The following is a 19,882-nucleotide window of genomic DNA, read 5'->3' on the forward strand; positions in this document are numbered from 1 at the left end:
CTTATTTGTTAACATTTTTAAATTAAATGAACTTCTAAAGATGTTTTCTTTTTAAAAAATCTTTTGCTAACATTTTTTAGAAATAGAAGTGAAATCTTAAGTAAAATGAGAAATGAAAATAAAAGATTTCCAAACTCAGAATTAATTACTGTTAAAATTTTTTCAGATAAACTTCTATTTTTATTTCTTTATTTTAAAGAAAAATTACTCTATTTTTTGTAAAGATGATACATCCTAATTATAAGAGATAAAGCAATGCAGAAAACAAAAAGTTTTAAAATCACTTTAAACCCCATTACCCACAAATCACTATTATTAATATTAGAAGCAGATAACTTTGGATATTTTCTATAGAACTACAGATGGGTGGGTGAATGTATACATGTTTTTATAGATGGATAGAGAAATGGTTTTAATTTAGTTTAATTTTCCGTGAATTTTATAAGTAAATTAGAGAAATTGCCATATTCAAATAAAATATTTCCTCACATGAGACATTATTTGCTTAAAGAATTCTCTCTCTGTAGGGATTGAGGAAGACAAAGAGAGGCTATAAAATATTCATAAAAACTATGATATTTTAAATCCCCACAATTATCTATTTTAGTCACTGTCCACAGATGATGTGCTTTAAAGAAGACTTTTAATGATCGTTAATTTCTCTCTACTCCTTGGATCTCTCAAAAAAACTCAATCCTGAAGTCTGCCTTGACTTCAGAATGCCATTCTGGAGTTAATTTTATCTTCTGGAGTTAATTCTGGAGTTACTTTTATCTTCAAAATTTTGTTGACATTTGTTGGCTTTCTTCTGACTGTGCAGAAGTCTGAGGTCAGACTCAACACTTCCCGCCTTGTAGATCAATTGTTTTTTACTCATAAATCAGTGAAGATATCTTTCTTCATCCTTTCGTTCATGCAACAAACATCTACTGGGCACCTACAACTTCCCAGACAGGGCATAGGCACTGAAATTATAGCAGTGAAAATCAAACCCCCTGCCTTCATAGAGCTTGCATTGTAGTGAAAACTTGAAGTATAATAGTTTAATAACATTTTTATATGTATGATATAGCCCTCTAAAACTCAATTCTGCCCTTACTTTATTCAACATTTATTTATTTGTCCCAGAGAAATAAAACCAAACCTCTGTATTTAGTTTATGGATTACAGAACTATTAATTTATGGATTATATTATTATTATTATTATTATTATTATTATTATTATTATTATTTTAGTTGTAGATGGACAGCACACCTTTATTTTATTTGTTTATTTTTATGTGATGTTGAGGATCAAACCCAGTGCCCCACATGTGAAGGCAAGCACTCTGCCACTGAGCTACAGCCCCAGCCCTACAATTATTATTTTTAACAAAAATAAGTGTAACCCAAGTGCTATAGTTATACCTGCTATTAGGAAAGTAATAAATTCAGTTATTCAACAAATGTGTGTGATTAATATCATGATTCTTCTCCTGAACACTTTGAATATATGTGCATGTGTGTGTACACATGTGTATGTTGGAAAATAGAAATGAAAAAACTTTTGATGTTTACATTAAACGTGAGTAGGAAAAGAGGATCTAGTGAAGTTGTATTAGAGAAGTCAAGAGATATATGAAAGAACAATTGTAATGCAAAGTTTAGGTAGAATTACATGTCTCAGTTGTTCATTCTGTACTGCTAATGCCCAAGATTATGAGTGGCACATATGTGTGTATATGTGTGCATGTGTATCTTTTTTATGTGAATGAATGGTTGGGTAAAAGAGTGGTATTATATCTGTCAAGAGAAGTGGTAGGTCATATACTACAAAGAGTCATCCTTGAATACAGAAACTTTGCATTTGAACATTAGGGAATCGTGGAAGAGAACTAGTGTTAGCAGGAAAGATGGCAGTGAGAAAGTGGAGGCAATAAATATGTATTTTCTCCAAAAGTTGGTAAACTAGAAAAAGAAAGTATGTTGGGGTGGTGATAAGTGCAAACTTAAGAGGAAAGCAGAAGGGAAGAAATTTTTATTTTAAAATTGTAAAGACTTGGATTTCTGGTTTCTGGTTCTGCATGTAAGGATCTAGGAAATCACTTCATCTTATCAATAAATAAAGCCAGGCAAGTGGTGCATGCCTGTAATCCCAAGGGCTTGGGAGGCTGAGACAAGAGGATCGCAAGTTCAAAGCCAGCCTCAGCAAAAGCAAGGCACTAAGATCCTCGAAACCAAAACTAAATAAAGAAGCTATAGAACTAAAAATTACAATTAATAATTTAGACTTAACAGACATATATAGAATATTTCATCCATCAATGACTGAATACGCTTTATTTTCATCAGCACAAGAGACCTTCTCTAAAATAGACCATATCTTAGGCCACAAAGCAACTCTTAACAAATATAAAAAATAAGTGGAGATAATACCTTGTATTCTATCAGATTATAATGGAATGAAATTAGAAATCAATTATAAAATAAAAAATTGATGCTACTCTAACACCTGGAGACTAAATAATATACTATTGATTGATCAATGGATAGTACAAGAAATCAAGGATGAAATGTAAAAAAATATCTAGAGGTAAATGAGAATAGCAACCCAACTTACCAAAATCTCTTAGACACTATGAAGGCAGTTCTAAGAGGAAAGTTCATTGCATTGAGCACATTCTTTTAAAGAATAGAAAGACACAAAATAAATAACCTAACATTATATCTCAAAGCTCTAGAGAGAGAAGAACAAATCAACATCAAGATAAGCAGAAAACAGGAACTAATTAAAATCAGAGCAAAATCAATGAAATTGAAATAAAAAATTCAAAAAATCAAAGAAACAAAAAGTTGGTTCTTTGAAAAAATATATAAAATTGATGAACTCTTAACCAAGCTAACAAAGAAAAAGAGAGAAAAAAATTCAAATCATTAAAATTCATAATTAAAAGGAAATATCATGACAGACACTACTTAAATACAGATGACAATCAGAAACTACTTTGAAAATCTATACTCCAATAAAATAGAAAATCATATAGACATCAACAAATTTTTATACATATGACCTACCCAAATTGAATCAGGAGAACATAGACAATTTAAACAGATCAGTTTCAAGCAATGAAATTGAAGACACCATCAAAAGCCTACCAACAAAGAAAAGGCCAGAATCAGATGGAATCTCAGCAAAGTTCTACCAGACCCTCAAAGAAAAACTGACTCCAATACTCCTCAAATTATTCCATGAAAAGTAAAGGAGGGAACCCTTCCAAATTCATTCTATGAAGCTAGTATCACACTGACACCAAAACCAGACAAAGACACATTGAGGAATGAAAACTTCAGACTAATATACCTGATGAACATAGATGCAAAATTTGTATATCAATACATATTAAAAAGGTAGTGCACCACGATCAAGTGGGGTTCATACCAGGGATGCAAGGTAAGTTCCACATATAGAAATAAATAAATGTAATTCATCACATCAATAGACCTAAAGACAAGAACCACGTGATTATCTCAATAGAGTGAAAAAAAATTGACAAAATTCAGCATCCATTCAGGCTCAAAATATTAGAAAAACTAGGGATAGTAGGAACATACCTCAACATTGTAAAAGCTATATATGCTAAACCCATGGCCAACATCATTCTAAGGAGAAAAACTGAAAGCATTTTCTCTAAAAACAGGAACAAGACAGGGATATCCTCTTTCACCACTTCTATTCAGCATAGTCCTTGAAACCCTAGCCAGAGCAATTAGACAAAAGAAAGAAATTAAAAGGATATAAATAGGAAAAGAAGAACTCAAACTATCTCTATTTGTCTACTACATGATTCTATATTTAGAAGTTCCAAAAAACTTCACCAGAAAGCTTCTAGAACTCATAAATGAATTCAACAAATTAGCAGGATACAAAAATCATTATCCACAAATCAATTGCATTCCTATACACCAATGACAAATTAGCTGAAAGAGAAATAAGGAAAATTGTCCCATTCACAATAGCCTCAAAGAAAATAAAATACTTGGGAATCAGTATTTAAACATAATAATGTCCATAGCTAGTCCATAGTTAGTTCTCTAATTACCTTATCAGCTGAGACAATAACAACTTTGCAGCAGATAGAAAGCATTGAATTAGGAATATACTTAAATGGGCTTATTTTCACATTATCTCTCAAGAGGACTGTAACATAAATATGTAGACCTACTAACAAACATGTAGTAAATTGAAATATCCAGGAAAAACCAAAGGAGAATGAAAAGAAACACACAGTGATTTGCAGGAAGGAGAGTGTCACAGGCTGTGCTTTCCCTTGAAGAACAGACAAGAGAATGAACCATAGAGTAAACAATGATTGATGATTAGTCCATTAATTTGGTCTGGATCACAGATCAACCTAAACTTTGATGGAAAAAAAATCCATCCCCTCTCCCCTCCCCCCCCGCGCACCCCCCTTTTAACTGGTTTTTGTATATCAAGTTGCCTTGTAAAATACATTTTTTAAATGATTAAGCTAAACCTCTGACCAGAAAGCTGAGCATTGTCTAAGTAGAAGGTCTAGGGTCATATCTATTTTTATCTCACATCATGAAGATGGATCCAACACATCTAAGACATAAACAACAAAAAAGAAGATAGTGCCATTAAGTTTAGTGGTTAAGAACATGGACTTTGTGTCCTGGTTTGATGCTGGCTCCTGTACTCTATAGCTAAATAATCTTTTAAAAGTACCTTAATATTTTTAAGTAATATGCTCTTCATCTTTATTATATAAGAATTGGGATTATTGTGAAGATTATGATAGTATGTAACAGTGCCTCCCAAATCTTTATCTCTCTACCCTTCAAAGTTAATTTCCAATAAGTAATCACTATAATTAATACTATAATACTATTAACATTATAAATATGATCTGATTGGGTTTGGGACCCAGTCATATCTGGGTTCACATCCTAGATCTTCTGCTTTTTGCTTGTGTAATCTCAGAAAGTAACTGAACTTTTTTGAGACTTGTTTTTATATTTAAAATGAGTATAATAATACCTACTTCTTTGGTAACACTGAAGGATAAATGAGGTATATTAGGTGTACCTACAATAAGCAGGCACTCAATAGGTATCAGTTCCCTTTCTCCCACCTTTCCTAGAGAATAGCGTCCAATTTTTGACAATGGAATCCAAGATCCTTCACAACCATACACCAAACTCTTTTTTCCAGGCTTCCCTATTATTCTTTCTTCTTACCTTCCTCCTCTCCTTTCCCTACCTCCTTTCTACAATACTGCATAATCTTCCACTCTTAGAACTGGGATTACATTCTTTATATATTATGCCCCTTTTTTACATTCTAACTGAGGGAAGAGAAATAAAACCTCACATCTGGTCTTGATAATTTGAAAAGCTTCTTATATTAAGGCTTATGTCAGCTCAGAGAGAAAAGTCATCAATGCCTCCAAATGAGAAAAAAAAAATCACAAAACTTTCTGTGCATCACCTAGATTGCTTAGAGCAGCTTCTGTACCACAGTTGAGAGTAGGTCAGAGAGAAGCAAGGATTCATGCTTGAGATGCAGGCAGGAAGATCTAGGACCTTCTTGAGTTTGTATTTAGTGATGAGAGTAAGGAAGTGCCACTGAAGTTTTCAGGGAACAGAGAAACATGATAAGATTGGTGTTTGAAAACGATAGAATATGTGTTATTGCTGACGGTAAGGTGAGATTAGAGGCAAGAAGATTCTTATTACAATTTTACCCATCTTAAGTGAACTATTATCATTAATTATATTCACATTAATAAGTAGCCATCAACACCTCCACTTCCAAAAACCCCTCCATCACCTCAAACAGAATCTCTGAAACCATTAACCTTAAACTATTCCTTCTTCCCTCAATTCCTAGTAACCTCGAATGTACTTTGTGTCTATATGAAATTGCCTATTCTAGATATTTCATATAAGTGGAATACTTCAATAATTGTCCTTTTACGTCTGGCTTATTTCACTTAGCATAATGTTTTCAAGGGTAATAATGTTGTAGCATATATCAACGCTTCATTCTTTTTACTACTGTACTGGTTAATTTCAATTGTTAACTTGATTAGATTAAGAGATGATGAGGATTAAGAGATTTCTAGGTGTGTCCATGAGGGTGTGTCTAGGAATGGTTGGTATGTGGGATAGTGAACTGAAGGGGAGACCCTCCTTAAACCTGGGCAGCACCTGCAATAGGATGGTGGCTTGGATGCAATAAAAGTTGGAAGAACAAAGAAGTATCAGCAGATGCAAGCTCTATTCTTCTTGATTGCTGCTTCAATCACAATATCCTCTTATTTCTTTACTCCTCCAAAGAGGACTCTGCCAGTGATTCTCCAGGGAGTTTCCAGAAGTCTTCTGTCTCAGACTAGAAGACAGTCTGAGAACATTGATCCCTCTTGTTCCGAGGCTTCAGCTTCTGGACTGTGCAGTTATGGATTCCTCCAGCTCTCTAGCCTGCAAACGACCATTGTGGAATATCCAGCTTCTGGTTCATGTAAGCCATCTATTAAATCCCTTTTTATAATCATACTTCTGTTGTTGGTTCTGTTCCTCCAGAGAACCCTAATACAATGATCAAATATTATGTTGTATGGATATATCACATTTATTTATTCATTCATATGTTTAGATACTTGGGATGTTTGCCCTTTGGGCTATTGTGAATAATGCTGCTATTAACATTGACATATAAATATTTGAGTCCCTGTTTTCAATTCCTTGGGTGCAGATAGAGTGGTTCTCCAGGATCATGTAGTGATTCTATGTTTAACTTTTTGAGGAACCACTAACTGCACCATTTTCCATGCCTACCAGTCATGTATAAGGGAGAAAGAAAACTCTTCAGTCGAGTGTAGTCAGAAAATTTCTGGTGGGCATGGCTGAGAAAGAAGACAAAGGAAAATATCTCAAGTGTGCAGGATAAGAGTGAAGAAGATTTGGTGGTCAACCACGTGCCTCTGTGTATGTGAGTGACTGTGCTGGGTGGGGTGGGAGGCTGTGGACTGGGTTTGAAAAGTGGGAGAAATCTAGGATTTTGAATTTGAACTACAAAGGTAGACAACAGCAGAAGTTACAGAGAACTGGTAGGGGTGGGTGAAGATGACAGGAATTAATGAATTCAGTCTGAGACCTATTGAGTTTGAGGTGTTCATGAGGCTTATAAGTGAGTCCATGGGGGTGTTCATTAGATTAATTTTGGATACAGACAGGGAACTAATTAATGAGGACCCAATTAGTATCACATGCAAGGAATATGGACAAGATCACAGAAAGTCCAAGCACAACATGATGACAGGGCAAATCTCTTAAGTGTTTCAGGGATGGGGAAAAAAAGAAATATGACAATAAAGATCCTTGAGGAGGAGACCAGGAGAAAGATGAGTCAGGGATTTTCTAGAATGAAAGAGGAAGGACCCATTGTGGTCTACCATATTGACTACTTTTTTAAAAAAATTCTAATTTGTTATACATGACAGCAGAATGCATTACAATTCATATTACACATATAAAGCACAATTTTTCATATCTCTGGTTATATACAAAGTATATTCACACCATTCATGTCTTCATACATGTTCTCAGGATAATGATGTTCATCTCATTCCACCCTCATTTTTACCCCTATGCCCCCCCTTCCCATCCCACCTCTTTGCCCTATCTAGAATTCACCTCATCTTCCCATGCTCTCCCTCCCAACTCCACTATGAATCAGCCTCCTTATATCAGAGAAAACATTCGGCATTTGGTTTTTTGGGATTGGCTAACTTCACTTAGCATTATCTTCTCTATAACTCCACCATTTACCTGCAAATGCCATGATTTTATTCTCTTTTAATGCTGAGTAATATTCCATTGTGTATATATACCATATTTTATTTAGCCATTCATCTACTGAGGGGCATCTAGGTTGGTTCCACAGTGTAGCTATTATGAATTGTGCTGCTATAAACATTGATGTGGCTGTGTCCCTGTAATATTCTGATTTTAAGTCCTTTGTGTATAAACCAAGAAGTGGGATAGCTGGGTCAAATAGTGATTCCATTCCCAATTTTCAAAGAAACCTCCATACTGCTTTTCATATTGGCAGCACCATTTTGTAGTCCCACCAGCAATGTATGAGTATGCCTTTTCCCCCCACCCTCACCAACACTTATTGTTGTTTGTATTCTTAATAGCTGCCATTCTGACTGGAGTGAGATAGTATCTTAGAGTAGTTTTGGTTTTCATTTCTCTAATTGCTAGAGATGTTGAACATTTTTTCATATATTTGTTGATTGATTGTATATCACCTTCTGAGAAGTGTCTGTTCAGTTCCTTGGCCCATTTATTGATTGGGTTATTTGTTTTTTGGTGTTTAGCTTTTTGAGTTCTTTATATATACTAGAGATTAGTGCTCTGATGTGCAAGTGTAAAAATCTGCTCCCAAGGTTACTGCAGTAGTCTCTACCCTCTTGACCTATTGAACTTCATCACTCTTAGCTAGCAAACCCTCTTCCAGAATGAATCCAGCCTGTTTTCTGGAATCCTTAAAGAGAAGTCATATGCTGTGCAGGCAGCCATTATAAATTCATGGTTGTATGCCCTGGCTGCAGGGTACACACACTTGTCCTTGTTTATTCTCATTCTTCAGTGTCTATTTAGAACATTCAGCTCCCCTTCAATCTCAGTTCTTAGATTCCTCCCCTAATTCTCTGCAGAATTTTGCTCTAGAGATCCCATTACTACCCAGGGTCCCAGTATCTTCTATTTCTCTGTCACCCTAATGCCTTCCCTTCAGTATTTAAACATAATTGTATCCATAGCTAGACTCATGTGGGTTCCCTTCAAATCCTTCTCATTCCCCACCTGCAGCTGCTACCTTCTCTGCTTCCTTTCATATTTCCCAAGGGAGTTGTATCCATTCATTCTAACCTCTCACCCCTGTCCTCAATCCCTAGCCCACTCATTTCACTCATGCTATTCTAGATAAGGTCACCAATGACTTCCTAATATATGTTTTTCAGTCTTCTATTTCTTGGCATTATGGATAACTTCCCCTGGCCTTGTTCTGTAAGTGAAGATTAGCATCTCTCACCTACCTCAACCTTAACAGATCTACCTCCTACTTTAGTAATAAAATAGATCCTACCTTCTTCTCATGGGGACTGCCCTTTCTTATCCCTATTGTCAATTAAATTTCTTCAAAGAGCAATCTTAACCTTTCCTATTCAAATTACACCTTAGTCTTCACCAGCTTCAACTCTTGCAACATGAGACACTATCAACTATTTCTCTTCTTGAAACATACCATTATGTTGGCTTTTTTTTCTTTTTTTTTTAGCGTACCTACATGATGTTGCTCATTCTTCTCTGTTCTCTCTTTCTACTTTTTCGCTTTCCATGACCTTACCTGTTAGTAGTTCCTCAGCACCAGAGGCAGTAGTAACTCTGACAGTAAATATCCCATAGGATTGTTGTGAGCATTAAATGAAGTAACATAGCTATGACTCAGTTTTAGTTTATTGGTTTTTTCAGAGAAGTTGAGCCCAGTTTTATCAATTCTTGATCCCCCCCCCCGCAGAAAACCAAGAATTAGATGTGAAATATTCTGACTTTTAAGGGAGTTAGGGTGCAAATATTGAAAAACATCCCTGAATTACCCTCTAGGGCATCTGTTAGGTATTGCATTTGCAGTCTGTTTTAGGGAATTTGGATAGCACTGAAGATGGTTCCTGTGTGCATTTTGAGGTTTACAAGGACTATTTCTGTATACCCATAATGCCCTGACTTATATTGCCTGGCACTGTGTCCTACACATATATATTGATTGAATGAATTGGTTGCATGAACATTTCCTTTTATAGTTAAACATCTTGTCATTTAAAAGCCAATAGTTGGTCAAATATTGGCTTCATTATTAGATTAGTTTATCCTAAGGTCTGCTGGTGTTGTTTCCCAACTGTTAACTGTTGCTGTTCTTAGTACTTTGCTTTAAGGCTTGTTTCAAAATATTCTAGATGTGTCCTGCTTGTATTGGACATCACACTTCTTTGGTTGTTTTATCATGACTTCTGTTTTCTGGCATCACTCTTTTTTACAACATAGCATTTCCAGTGCACAGTAGTTTCATTGTCTAAAGAATTAATGTACTAGTCCAAAATTGTTTCTTCACCCATCAGAATATCGTCCTTAAAACTATGCAGCCTAATAATGGAAGTGAAGATAGTGGTTTCTAATATTATATTCATTCACTCAAATGTAAGAGATTAAGAAAAAAGTCATTGAGAGCACACTTGTGTTCCTGGTATAAAGAAGAAAAGACAAATAAAATACAATTCTTTATTTTAAGGCAAATAATGCAGAAAATAATATAGTTATAAGAAGTTACAGTAGAGTTATAAGGAGAAGGAAACACACACTTTATAGGAGGCAGTTGGCCAAATGATTAAGAATACAGTTTCTGAAGCAGACTTCTCAGGTTCAAGTTTGGCTTGATTAATTACCAGCTGTTGGTTTTTCCATCTGTAAATGGGGGTGTTAGAGAATCTATCGAATAGGTTTATTATAAAGACAAAAGTGAATTCAGCCTGGCGTAATGCTGCACACCTGAAATCCCAGAGGCTGAGTATTGCAAGTTCAAAGCCAGTCTCAGAACTGTGAGGCGCTAAGCAACTCAGTGAAATCTTAAACAACTCAATGAGACCCTGTCTCTAAGTAAAATACAAAATGGCTCAGTGGTTGGTGCCCCTGAATTCAATCATCTCTGGTATTAAAAAAAAAAAAGTGAATTCATAGATATATAATGCTTAGGACAGTATCTGGTATAAAGTAAGCACCCCCAAAATGTTATGTTACAATTAAAGAGATGCACTTAACCTTGAAATAAAGAAAAAAACTTTCTCTGAGGTAATTTCTAATTGAAGTCCTAAAGATTTCCTCAACAAATATTTATTGGGTATTTTCTAAGCACCATGTACTAGTGTAATGGGGATGAAAATATAAGAGACAATGAGAATAGCAGGTTCAAACTCATGAAGATGTGAAAAGTCAGGGTGAGTTCTTAAAAGGAGAAAAAGTTGAGTGGGACAGTGAGAAAGAACTGGGGGGATGAGATTATTGAGCAGCCTTTTACATCATACTATGGCATTTGAAATTTATCCTATAAACATAAGAAGCCAAAGGGAGTGATGTGACTGGATTTGTGCTCAAACATTACTCTGGTGATAATTTGAAGTAGCCCAAATTTCTTTAGGAAGTGAAACTTGCCTCAAAACTCCTCATGGGGGAGGGGTGAGATGGTTTTCTCTGCAAACCCAAACTAACCGATTTCAGAATAAAAGCACTTCCAAATTAAGAAGTGAAAGTGAGTTTTCCACATGTGTAGTAAAAATAATACTTTGAAGGAGCACAAGGCATTTGTCACACACACAAAAATATTCTATGATTCATGGAGATTTCTGAGTGAAACAACCAACTCTAGTCCGGCCCTTCCAGATCTCTCATATTCTTTGTGTGTTTCATTGATTGATTTAACAACAAACAATGATTTCGCCTGATACTGCGTTAGGGCAATAAAAAAAAATAAACATTTAGAACAAAAAAAAAGTTAAAAAAAAATGAACAAAAAAGGACAAAAGATTCCTGTTCTCTGGAAGCTTACATTCCTCTGAGGTATAGGGAATATACATTAAATATAATGTTACCTTAGGTATTGAGATAAATGTTACTGAAATTAAAAAATGAAGCATAGTTCGAAAAATTGGGAATGTCCATTCATGATAGGAATTAAACAAGACAAACAAGTCATAAAAGGATGATTTAAACACGAAATAGAGGAAATGCAAGGCTCTGCAGTGCAAAATTCATGATAAAACTCTACGGTGGATGCAAAGTCCAGTAGCTGCACACTGGTTTCAGCTGCAAAGAGTCCCCCTTAAAAACTGAGTGTTTCCAGTTATATATGCATTATAAATCCCATATATGTGTGTGCATATTCATATGATTCATAAAGGCCTATACAAGCCTACTTTAAACAATGTGATATGGACAAGGCTTAAAATGAACTGGAACACTGTATCTCCATTATTTTCACAATAAGAAACCTGGTGGTTGGTGGTGTTGCTGGTTGTGTGTGTATGTGTGTGTGTGTGTGTGTGTGTGTTGGACAGAATCCCTTGCTTGGAACAGAGCCTGCCAGAGTTCTATTCTTCTACAACCTCTCCTAATAACAGCCCAACCCGGCAGGAACCTTGCTTTTTTTCCTTCTTATCATAAAAACAAACCAATCCCGCAACCACGTAGTATCATAGAGTGGTATCCTTCCCCTCATTAATCTGCTGCCGGATTTTTTTTTTTTTCTAGTCCTGACTCCAAGGGAAGAATGCCACCTACCGAATCCTCCGCACCAGTCGGCCAGTCCTGCGAAGCGCAGCAATACTAACTCAACCCAGGTTGGCTCCAAATCCCCTCCTCTGATTACTCTTCAGGCAGGAAGGGGGTGAAAAAGCCAGTATTTGGGCTAACAGGAAACTATGCTCTCAGCGCAGATATCTGATAAACACTTCCACATATTGTAGCCTTCTCAATAGCTAAGCCAGATTTCAACGTCCTCACTGCCTGCATTTTCCTTAATTGCGCTTTCACATTCGGAAAGCCCGCATCTTTGCATCCACAGACAGCGGAAACCGCGGGTGTAAACGTGCAAGGGCTGCTGCCCAGCGGCTGCCTAAGCCAGCCGTGTTACCAGTCTAGCCTTAGCGATTGAGAACTGCACAAGAAGTCAAGCGATGACATGGGGCTTCCAAATTTAAACAGCCGCTGCACTCTGAGCCGTGCAACCCCATCCCGAGCCCTGGGGCGTAGGGTGGGGGTGGGGGTTCTCCGCAGTCCGCTGAAAGCGGGCGGGGAATCACTGCAACTCCTCTGTTTCAGGCTGAGGTCGCCACCGCTCCACAGATGCAAGCGCTGAAGGGGCGCCTTTCCCCCGGACGCCGCGGGAAAGGAAGGGGTCGGGTGGGAGTGGGCAGGGCTGCGTGAGAGCCGACTGTTATGCATTTCAGGCCCTCGTGCATGACCTGAGTGGGTGAGCTTCTTAGGGCAGGGCCCACTGGGAGCATAGGTCCGATACTGTCAGTCGCCCGGTCCCTAATATTATATGCACTCGGGCACCCGCGCTGCCCGCCCTCAGGGGACGGCGGAAGCCTGAAGAGGGAGGCGGGGGGCGGTCCCGGCTCCCGCGCCCGGAGCGGAGGGGGCGGGCCCGAGGCGGGGCGGGCCGTGGTTCTGACTGGCGGTCGCGGCTGTAATCGCCTGCAGCCCGCGGCGCCGCGCGCAGGCTGCGGTACATGGCCCCGACGGGAGGCGAGCCGCCCTCACCGGAGCTCGGCTCCCTACCTGAGCACGACGGTGGCGCCTCGGCACGCGCGTCGTCGCCCCTCCAGCTGCCGGCCGCGGACATGACCAATTAGCCTCTTCCTAGGCTGGGATTTGCTTGCAGATTTTCTTCATGGAAGCGATGTCCCCCCAGCAGGAGACTCTAGGTGGGCAGCCTGGGCGCTCCTCTTCCCTGACAGGAGTGTCACGAATCGCGGGAGGCCCCGGCACCAAGAAGGTGAGGAGGCTAAGCTGGGGGCCTCGAGCAGACATTCCCGCCTTCGCTCGCCCCTCACGCCGCGCCGCGCCGCGCTGTCGCCCCCCCCCCCCCCCGAGTTATCCGCGAAGCCCCCTGTTCGCGGTATCTAGAGTCTTGATTCCCTTTGCAGCGGACCGCAGCCCCCGCTCCCCGTCTTCATCCGCCGCTGGAACCGCAGCCCAGCATCTCCCTCGGTTCCCGAGCGCCGACTCGGATTGGGGGTCGCCTTTCCCTCCGGGGGCTGGGCACCGGATCACCGAGGTGGCCTTGGCGGGGTCAGCTCTGATGTCATCAGGGCCGGTGGCGCCTGCCCGGGCGCCACAGCCGGCGATTAGGAAGGTAGGCGGCTGCGGGGTTGCGGGGCTGCGGGCTCGGCCCCTCACCTGGCGCGGCGGAGCGGGGAAGGGTGTGCTCCCACGCCGGGCGCCAAGGTCTCGGCGATACCCGGCTCCAGGGTGGTGGTCAGAGTTGGAGGTGCAGATGTAGGATGCTAACAGTCCAAGCTACGGGCAGGAAATTTGGCCCGGCCTAGAGCCGGGCTGGGTGCGAGCCCGGTGGGCTGTGGTGGAAGGCGGAGGCGCGGGCCTGCGACCTGAGCTCCCAGCGCGCGGTTGGGGCCGGCCATGCAGGAGAGGGACGGGGTGTCGTGTGAATGTGGGATCAGCGCGCGTTTCTTTCAAAGGTGGGAGAAGGGTTGCGGGTAACAACTTGTAGCGTTGCCTTGCCATAAAGGCGGCGCGCAGAGGTGGGAGGATTCCGACCCGGGTCAGGTTTCTTTGGAACAGTTAGCTGAGCAAGTGCACGTGGGCAACGAGCTGCTGGCTGCGGCTTAGTCTTTCTCTGGAGTTGTTTTGGGTGTTTTTAGTGATATCTGCTTCCCCCTTCTGCAGCCCAAGACCTTCGGATATTTGGCCATTTTCGTTCCTTGTCATGGTGGTGCCTTTGCAGCGTTTCTGGAAACAAGTTGCGATTAGAGGGGATCATCTAGCTCTTAAGAAAAATGTTAAGGCATTGCGTTGCTGCTATAACTAGAGACTCAGGAAGGGGTTACACATTACATAGGCTCCCTGCTTGTCCAGATTTTATGGCCTTTCATAAATCTTCCCATCGGGATGGTGGGTTGTCTAGAGGTCAGCTGAAGAGAAGGGAGATGGGTGCATCAGGTATAGACGTGTATGTGAGCTCCCAAGGACCTTGACCATGTCGCAGAGCAATCTAGGGGTGTCTGTGAACTTGATGTATGGGCTTTAGTGCCGGCTCAGCCTTTGATGTATTGAGACTGCCGTTTGTCCTTGTCGTTTTTTCCTCTTTAGAAATGGAGGGAGGATGTGTGTGATCAACTCTATCTAAATAAACACCTGTGAATTTACCAAGTTAGCAGCACATTTAGGAAGGTAAATGAATGTTCAGTAATTGATATAGATTTTAAAGCATTGTTTATTTTTGTAAACTTAAGGAATTGGAAAAAAATCCGATTTATATTCCTGAACAATTTTCTTTCTTTTTCTTTTTTTTTTTTTAATCAAGGTTAACTAATCATGCTGGTAAAGGGAGCAAGCATTAAAAGTAGCTTCATCATTTGTGAAGTAGTACTTGTCCAGTCAATGAAGGGTTGCTTTGCCCTTTTTTCCCATGTTCCTTTTACTCAGAATAGTCTCCTGTCTCCAAGATGGTGTCCTTCATTATAAAACATAATGGGTTGATATATTACCAAGCCAGTGCCTACTTCTCCAAGTTTGCTGGAAAAAATAAATATGAAATGAGTAAATGATGACATATAAGTGTCTACTTAAGGGTCTATTTAAATGCTAGCACTTATTGTTTGTAATTTTTTCCCGTATCTGTAATTCAAAGCATTGTGTCCCAGTTGTTCAGGCCAAAAATCTAGGATTCATTTTCAACTCATTTCCTTACTCTGCAACAACCTCCATCAGAAAAGCTACTGTCACTGGAAATGTATCTTGAATTTCTGCTTCATCTCTCACTTGTACCTTTGCAGAAACTCATTGTCTTAACACCTTTCTTGTCCTTCCATAATCCAGTCTTCATTTAGCAGTACCAAATGATATTTTTTTTTAAATGTGAATTTATCATGTTGCTCACCTGCTTAAAATCCTGAAGTGGTTTTCCATCACTTTTATAATTAAAATCTTTTCTTGGCCGCATCTGCTTCTCCCACTTACCTGCCTTCCCCCTTTCCCTTATTTGTGTATTCTTCCACCAAGTAGGTCTTCTTTTTCAAAGGTAAAGCTATCACATTCATGCCTATTTTTAAGGCCTTGCTATTTCTTCTGTACCTGCCTCAGGTCTTTATGTTGTTTACTCTTAATGTTTAGATCTTAGGTTTCCCAGAGGCCTGTTCTGATTATCTAAAAGAAAGTTGCCTTTGGTCATACTCTGTACCTTCAGCTTTATCTTCATTAGCATTACACTTTGCCTGGTATTTTCTTATTTGCTTTCTCATCTGTTACCTGCACCCCTCACCAGATTTTGAAAACCTTTAGGATGGACACATTATCTATATTGTTTTAGGCTCTCTTCTCAGTGCCTAGAATGCATAATGAGATATCTCAGAGAAGGCACTCAAATCTCAACATGAAATTCATTTATGTTTTGTGTAGTTTATATGCATAGCTCGCAGTTAATTTTGTACAATAATTTTAGTGCACCTGTGGTTTGATTGCAGTCTGTTACATGAGGGTTAGCCTGGAACTTTGCACTTGTAGCTTAATATCAGTGCTCAAAAAGTTTCTGATTTTAGAGCATTTTGGATTTCAGATTTTTAAAATAGAGATATTCAACCTGTAGAACAAAGTGTGTTTAGTTATTTATCATTTATCATTTGCATTATTTCCAGTTTTTGACTGTTACAATGTGAATGTTCATGTACAAATCTACATGGAACTTTGATTTTGTTTGAGGTAAACACTTAGTATAAAATTACTGGGTCATTTTTTAGTATATACTTAACTTCTAAGACAGTGTTAAGGGTTTTTTGTTTTTTTTTCCCCCAAAGTGATTTCACAGTCTCATGAGTAGTGTTTTGGAGTTCGATTTTTCCACATTTTCCCCACACTTGTTATCATCTATGTTTTTATTTATAGTTGTACTAGTGGGGTGTAAATTAGTATTCAGTGGTTTTGATTTGTGTTTCCTTAATAACTATGATTTTGAGCATCTTTCATGTGCTTATCTTGAGCCATATGTTATCTTTGGTTGAGTGTTTATTTTAATATTTTGCTCAGTTTTAATTGCTGTTAGCTTTATTATTGAGTTTTGAGAGTAATTGATATATTCTGGTTCCAAATCCTTTGTCATATATATGAGATTTGTAAAATGTTTTCTCTGTCTGTGACTTGTCTTTCAGTCTCCAAATAGCATCTTCCAAAGAAAAGAATTTCTTTCATTTTAGTGGTACCTAATTTGTTAATTTTTTTCCTTTAATTTTATATAATTGTAATTAATTTAAATTTAAATAACCATTTTTTAATGGTTGCTATATTGGACAGCACAGATCCAGAAGGAGAGATAAACAGTAACAAAAATTACTGGCTGTGGTGGCACACACCTGTATTCCTAGCAACTTGGGAGGCTGAGGCAGGAGGATCTCGAGTTCAAAGCCAGTCTTAGCAACTTAGCAAGGCCTTTGGCAAATCAGCAAGACCTGTCTCTAAATAAAATACAAAAAAGGACTGGGAATATGACCTAGTGGTTAAGTGTCCCTGAGTTCAATATTTGGTACAAAAAAATAATAGTAAATGATAATAACTTATTAAAGAAATAGACAAAACCCTTATGTGGACAAATATGGGTGTTGAGCCAGATCAGTCTGCATTAGGGTATTCAAGAGAAGACCTTTTTGAAATTACCCTTAATTCTTCTATGAGTGAAAAAATAGTATGCTATAAAAAGATTTCAGGAAATTCAAAGGTCTTAAGACAGGTATGTTTGAGGTACTAATGTGTAGATACTATATAAGACGTTACTATCTTTATTTAATAATTACATTTATTTTAACCTCAAGTAGAGTTAACTGGCTGGATCACTTACCATATTTGTCAAAGGATTTGACCATTTCTAAAAATCAAATCCACCCTCAAAGGACAAAGATTTTCCATTGAAAATTTGAGGCTCTTCAAAAGAATATACAATAAATTCACATAATAATTACAAAAAAACAGTGTTCTAAATAAAATGGCATCATACAGATAATGCTGATAACCACATTTGTGCAGAACAGTTTTAATGTCTGGAAGCACATATTTGAATCATGGGACGATATGTGTCAGGATGTTATGATTTGGATGTGAGTTATCCTCCCAGAAGCTCCTGTTAATGCAGGAATATTTAGAGGTAAAATTCGGATTATGAGAGATGTAACTAATCAATCCATCCTAGTTTGAATGGACTGACTTGAGAGTAATTGTAGACTGGTGAGGCATGGCTGAAGGAGGTGAGTCACTGGGGGAATGCACCAGAAATGTGCATCTTCCTTGTGGCCCCCTCCCCTCTTCTCTGCTTCCTGGCCACCATGATTTGAGCATCCTTCTTCTTTGGGCCCTTTCTTGGGTACTGCCTTTCCTTGGACCCAGAGCAATGGAGTCAGCCATGTATGGACTGAGACCTCAGAAACCATGAGCTCCAAATAAACTTTTCCTCCTCTAAGTTGTTCTTGTCAGGTATTTTGGTCTTAGAGACAAAAAACTGCTGACTAAAGCAGACTCAAACACATTGACTCTCTGGTTTCACTTATTAATTGAAAACTGTTAAAATAGGTGAGTTTGGGAATAGGGAAGAGACAGAAAACCAGTTAGTTTTAACATCTTAAAATGCAGCTGCTGTTATAAACTCCATTCTTTTCTGTCTACATTCTCTGGGTTGATATCATTTATAGTGCTTCATGATAGAACACCCCCAAGAACTGACTTGGGCCACGTGTGTGTCTGATACTGGGGCTTGAGTGAAACCTCCTAGTGAATAAGCTTTAGTTTTACTTTTCTGTATTGAGAAAAACACTATGCCCGTACTTCAGCCAGTATCCTGCTAAGCCCATCTCTGGTGTTATTCACAAAATAAGTTGCATTAAATCAGGTGCATAAGATGTTTTGTTAACATTCACTGTAGCCACTAGGTAAATGTTTAGTAAACATTGACTAATAGTGACAATCAGTGATACAATCCCTGGTATAATTACTTTGGTACCTTATGAGGTTTAGACCTTGGTATCTGTTATTTTTCAATTTTTTGTATGAGGCAGTTGTATTTTAAGAGCTTTTTGGCCAGACCTGATTTCCATGCTGATACCTCAGCCTTGCTTTGTTGGAAAACTTGACTTATTTCCCAGATAGATACATAGGACTATATTTCAAATTTATGTGTGGGTGCTCTGAATCCTGTACCTCAGATAATTCTGCTGTGGAAAATCCTGTGTATGGGAAACCCAGATAAAACTTTCAATTCAATAGGCTTTTTTATTATATATCTTGAGTCTAAGAAACACTGTTATATCCAATTTTTCTTACTTAAAATATGAGCACAATAATTTATTTTAACATGGAAGAAAAAATATTTAACTTTTTGTAACTCTAAAATTCATATATTAGAATAGAATAAATCACAGTTTTTATAAAATCAAAGGTAATCTTTATTTTATGTATTTGTCTAAAATTCCCTGTGACTTCAGAATTCTCCCAGGTTATGATTTGGTGAAAATTCTGCAAGACAAATGGCATATGTTCAATGGGCTGAAAAGTGAGAAAACTGATGGTACCTACAGAAAATGAAATAGACTCCAATCAATGACTTAGATTTCTGAATTCTTTCACAGTTCTTATCCTTCTGTTCTGGATGTGGTGTATGTTCTTTTCAATATAGAGGCATCTTGTGCCTTATAGGACCACATACAAAATTAACCCAAACATGTAATTATATAATTTGCCTGCTTGTTAATTTAATTTGCTGCTAAAACATGTTATAAACTATAAAGTGTCACAAAAGTACCTATATAATGTTAAGTTTACATATGTGTATATATATGGGGCTTGCAAGCAACACAACCCAGTTTATTTTATAATTTTTTAATCTTATTTATCTAGGACAAGTTTAGATTAGAAACTTCCAACTGACAGGAGGAGCAGCCCTATCAGCACTGTATGTCAGTGGTGTGCTGAGTAGTCTTGACCTAATTTTGATAGACACCTGTCAAGTGGCATAACTGAAATGTAAAACCTGTTTTTGGACGTCTG

At 38.4% G+C, this 19,882-nt stretch overlaps 1 protein-coding gene across 3 annotated transcripts in view; it reads left to right on the forward strand.

The window, feature by feature from the left end:
- The first annotated feature begins 13,355 nt into the window (after positions 1-13,355).
- Positions 13,356-19,882, forward strand: part of Arhgap20 (Rho GTPase activating protein 20) — a 109,323-nt gene continuing 102,796 nt past the window's right edge. The window contains exon 1 of one of the 3 annotated variants that reach the window (XM_046467106.2): positions 13,356-13,616. In XM_046467106.2, coding sequence (XP_046323062.1) covers positions 13,512-13,616 — 105 coding nt within the window. In that variant the 5' untranslated portion in view covers positions 13,356-13,511. Of the gene's footprint in view, positions 13,617-13,773; positions 13,977-19,882 lie in introns of those variants that run through there. The other 2 variants (XM_058586453.1, XM_058586452.1) reach the window with 2 other exon arrangements.

The sequence above is a fragment of the Marmota monax genome, unplaced genomic scaffold (genome assembly GCF_021218885.2).
Source record: "Marmota monax isolate L192 unplaced genomic scaffold, Marmota_monax_Labrador192_F-V1.1 WCK01_AAM20220418_F8-fsc00045, whole genome shotgun sequence".
NCBI classification, from domain to species: Eukaryota; Metazoa; Chordata; class Mammalia; order Rodentia; family Sciuridae; genus Marmota; species Marmota monax.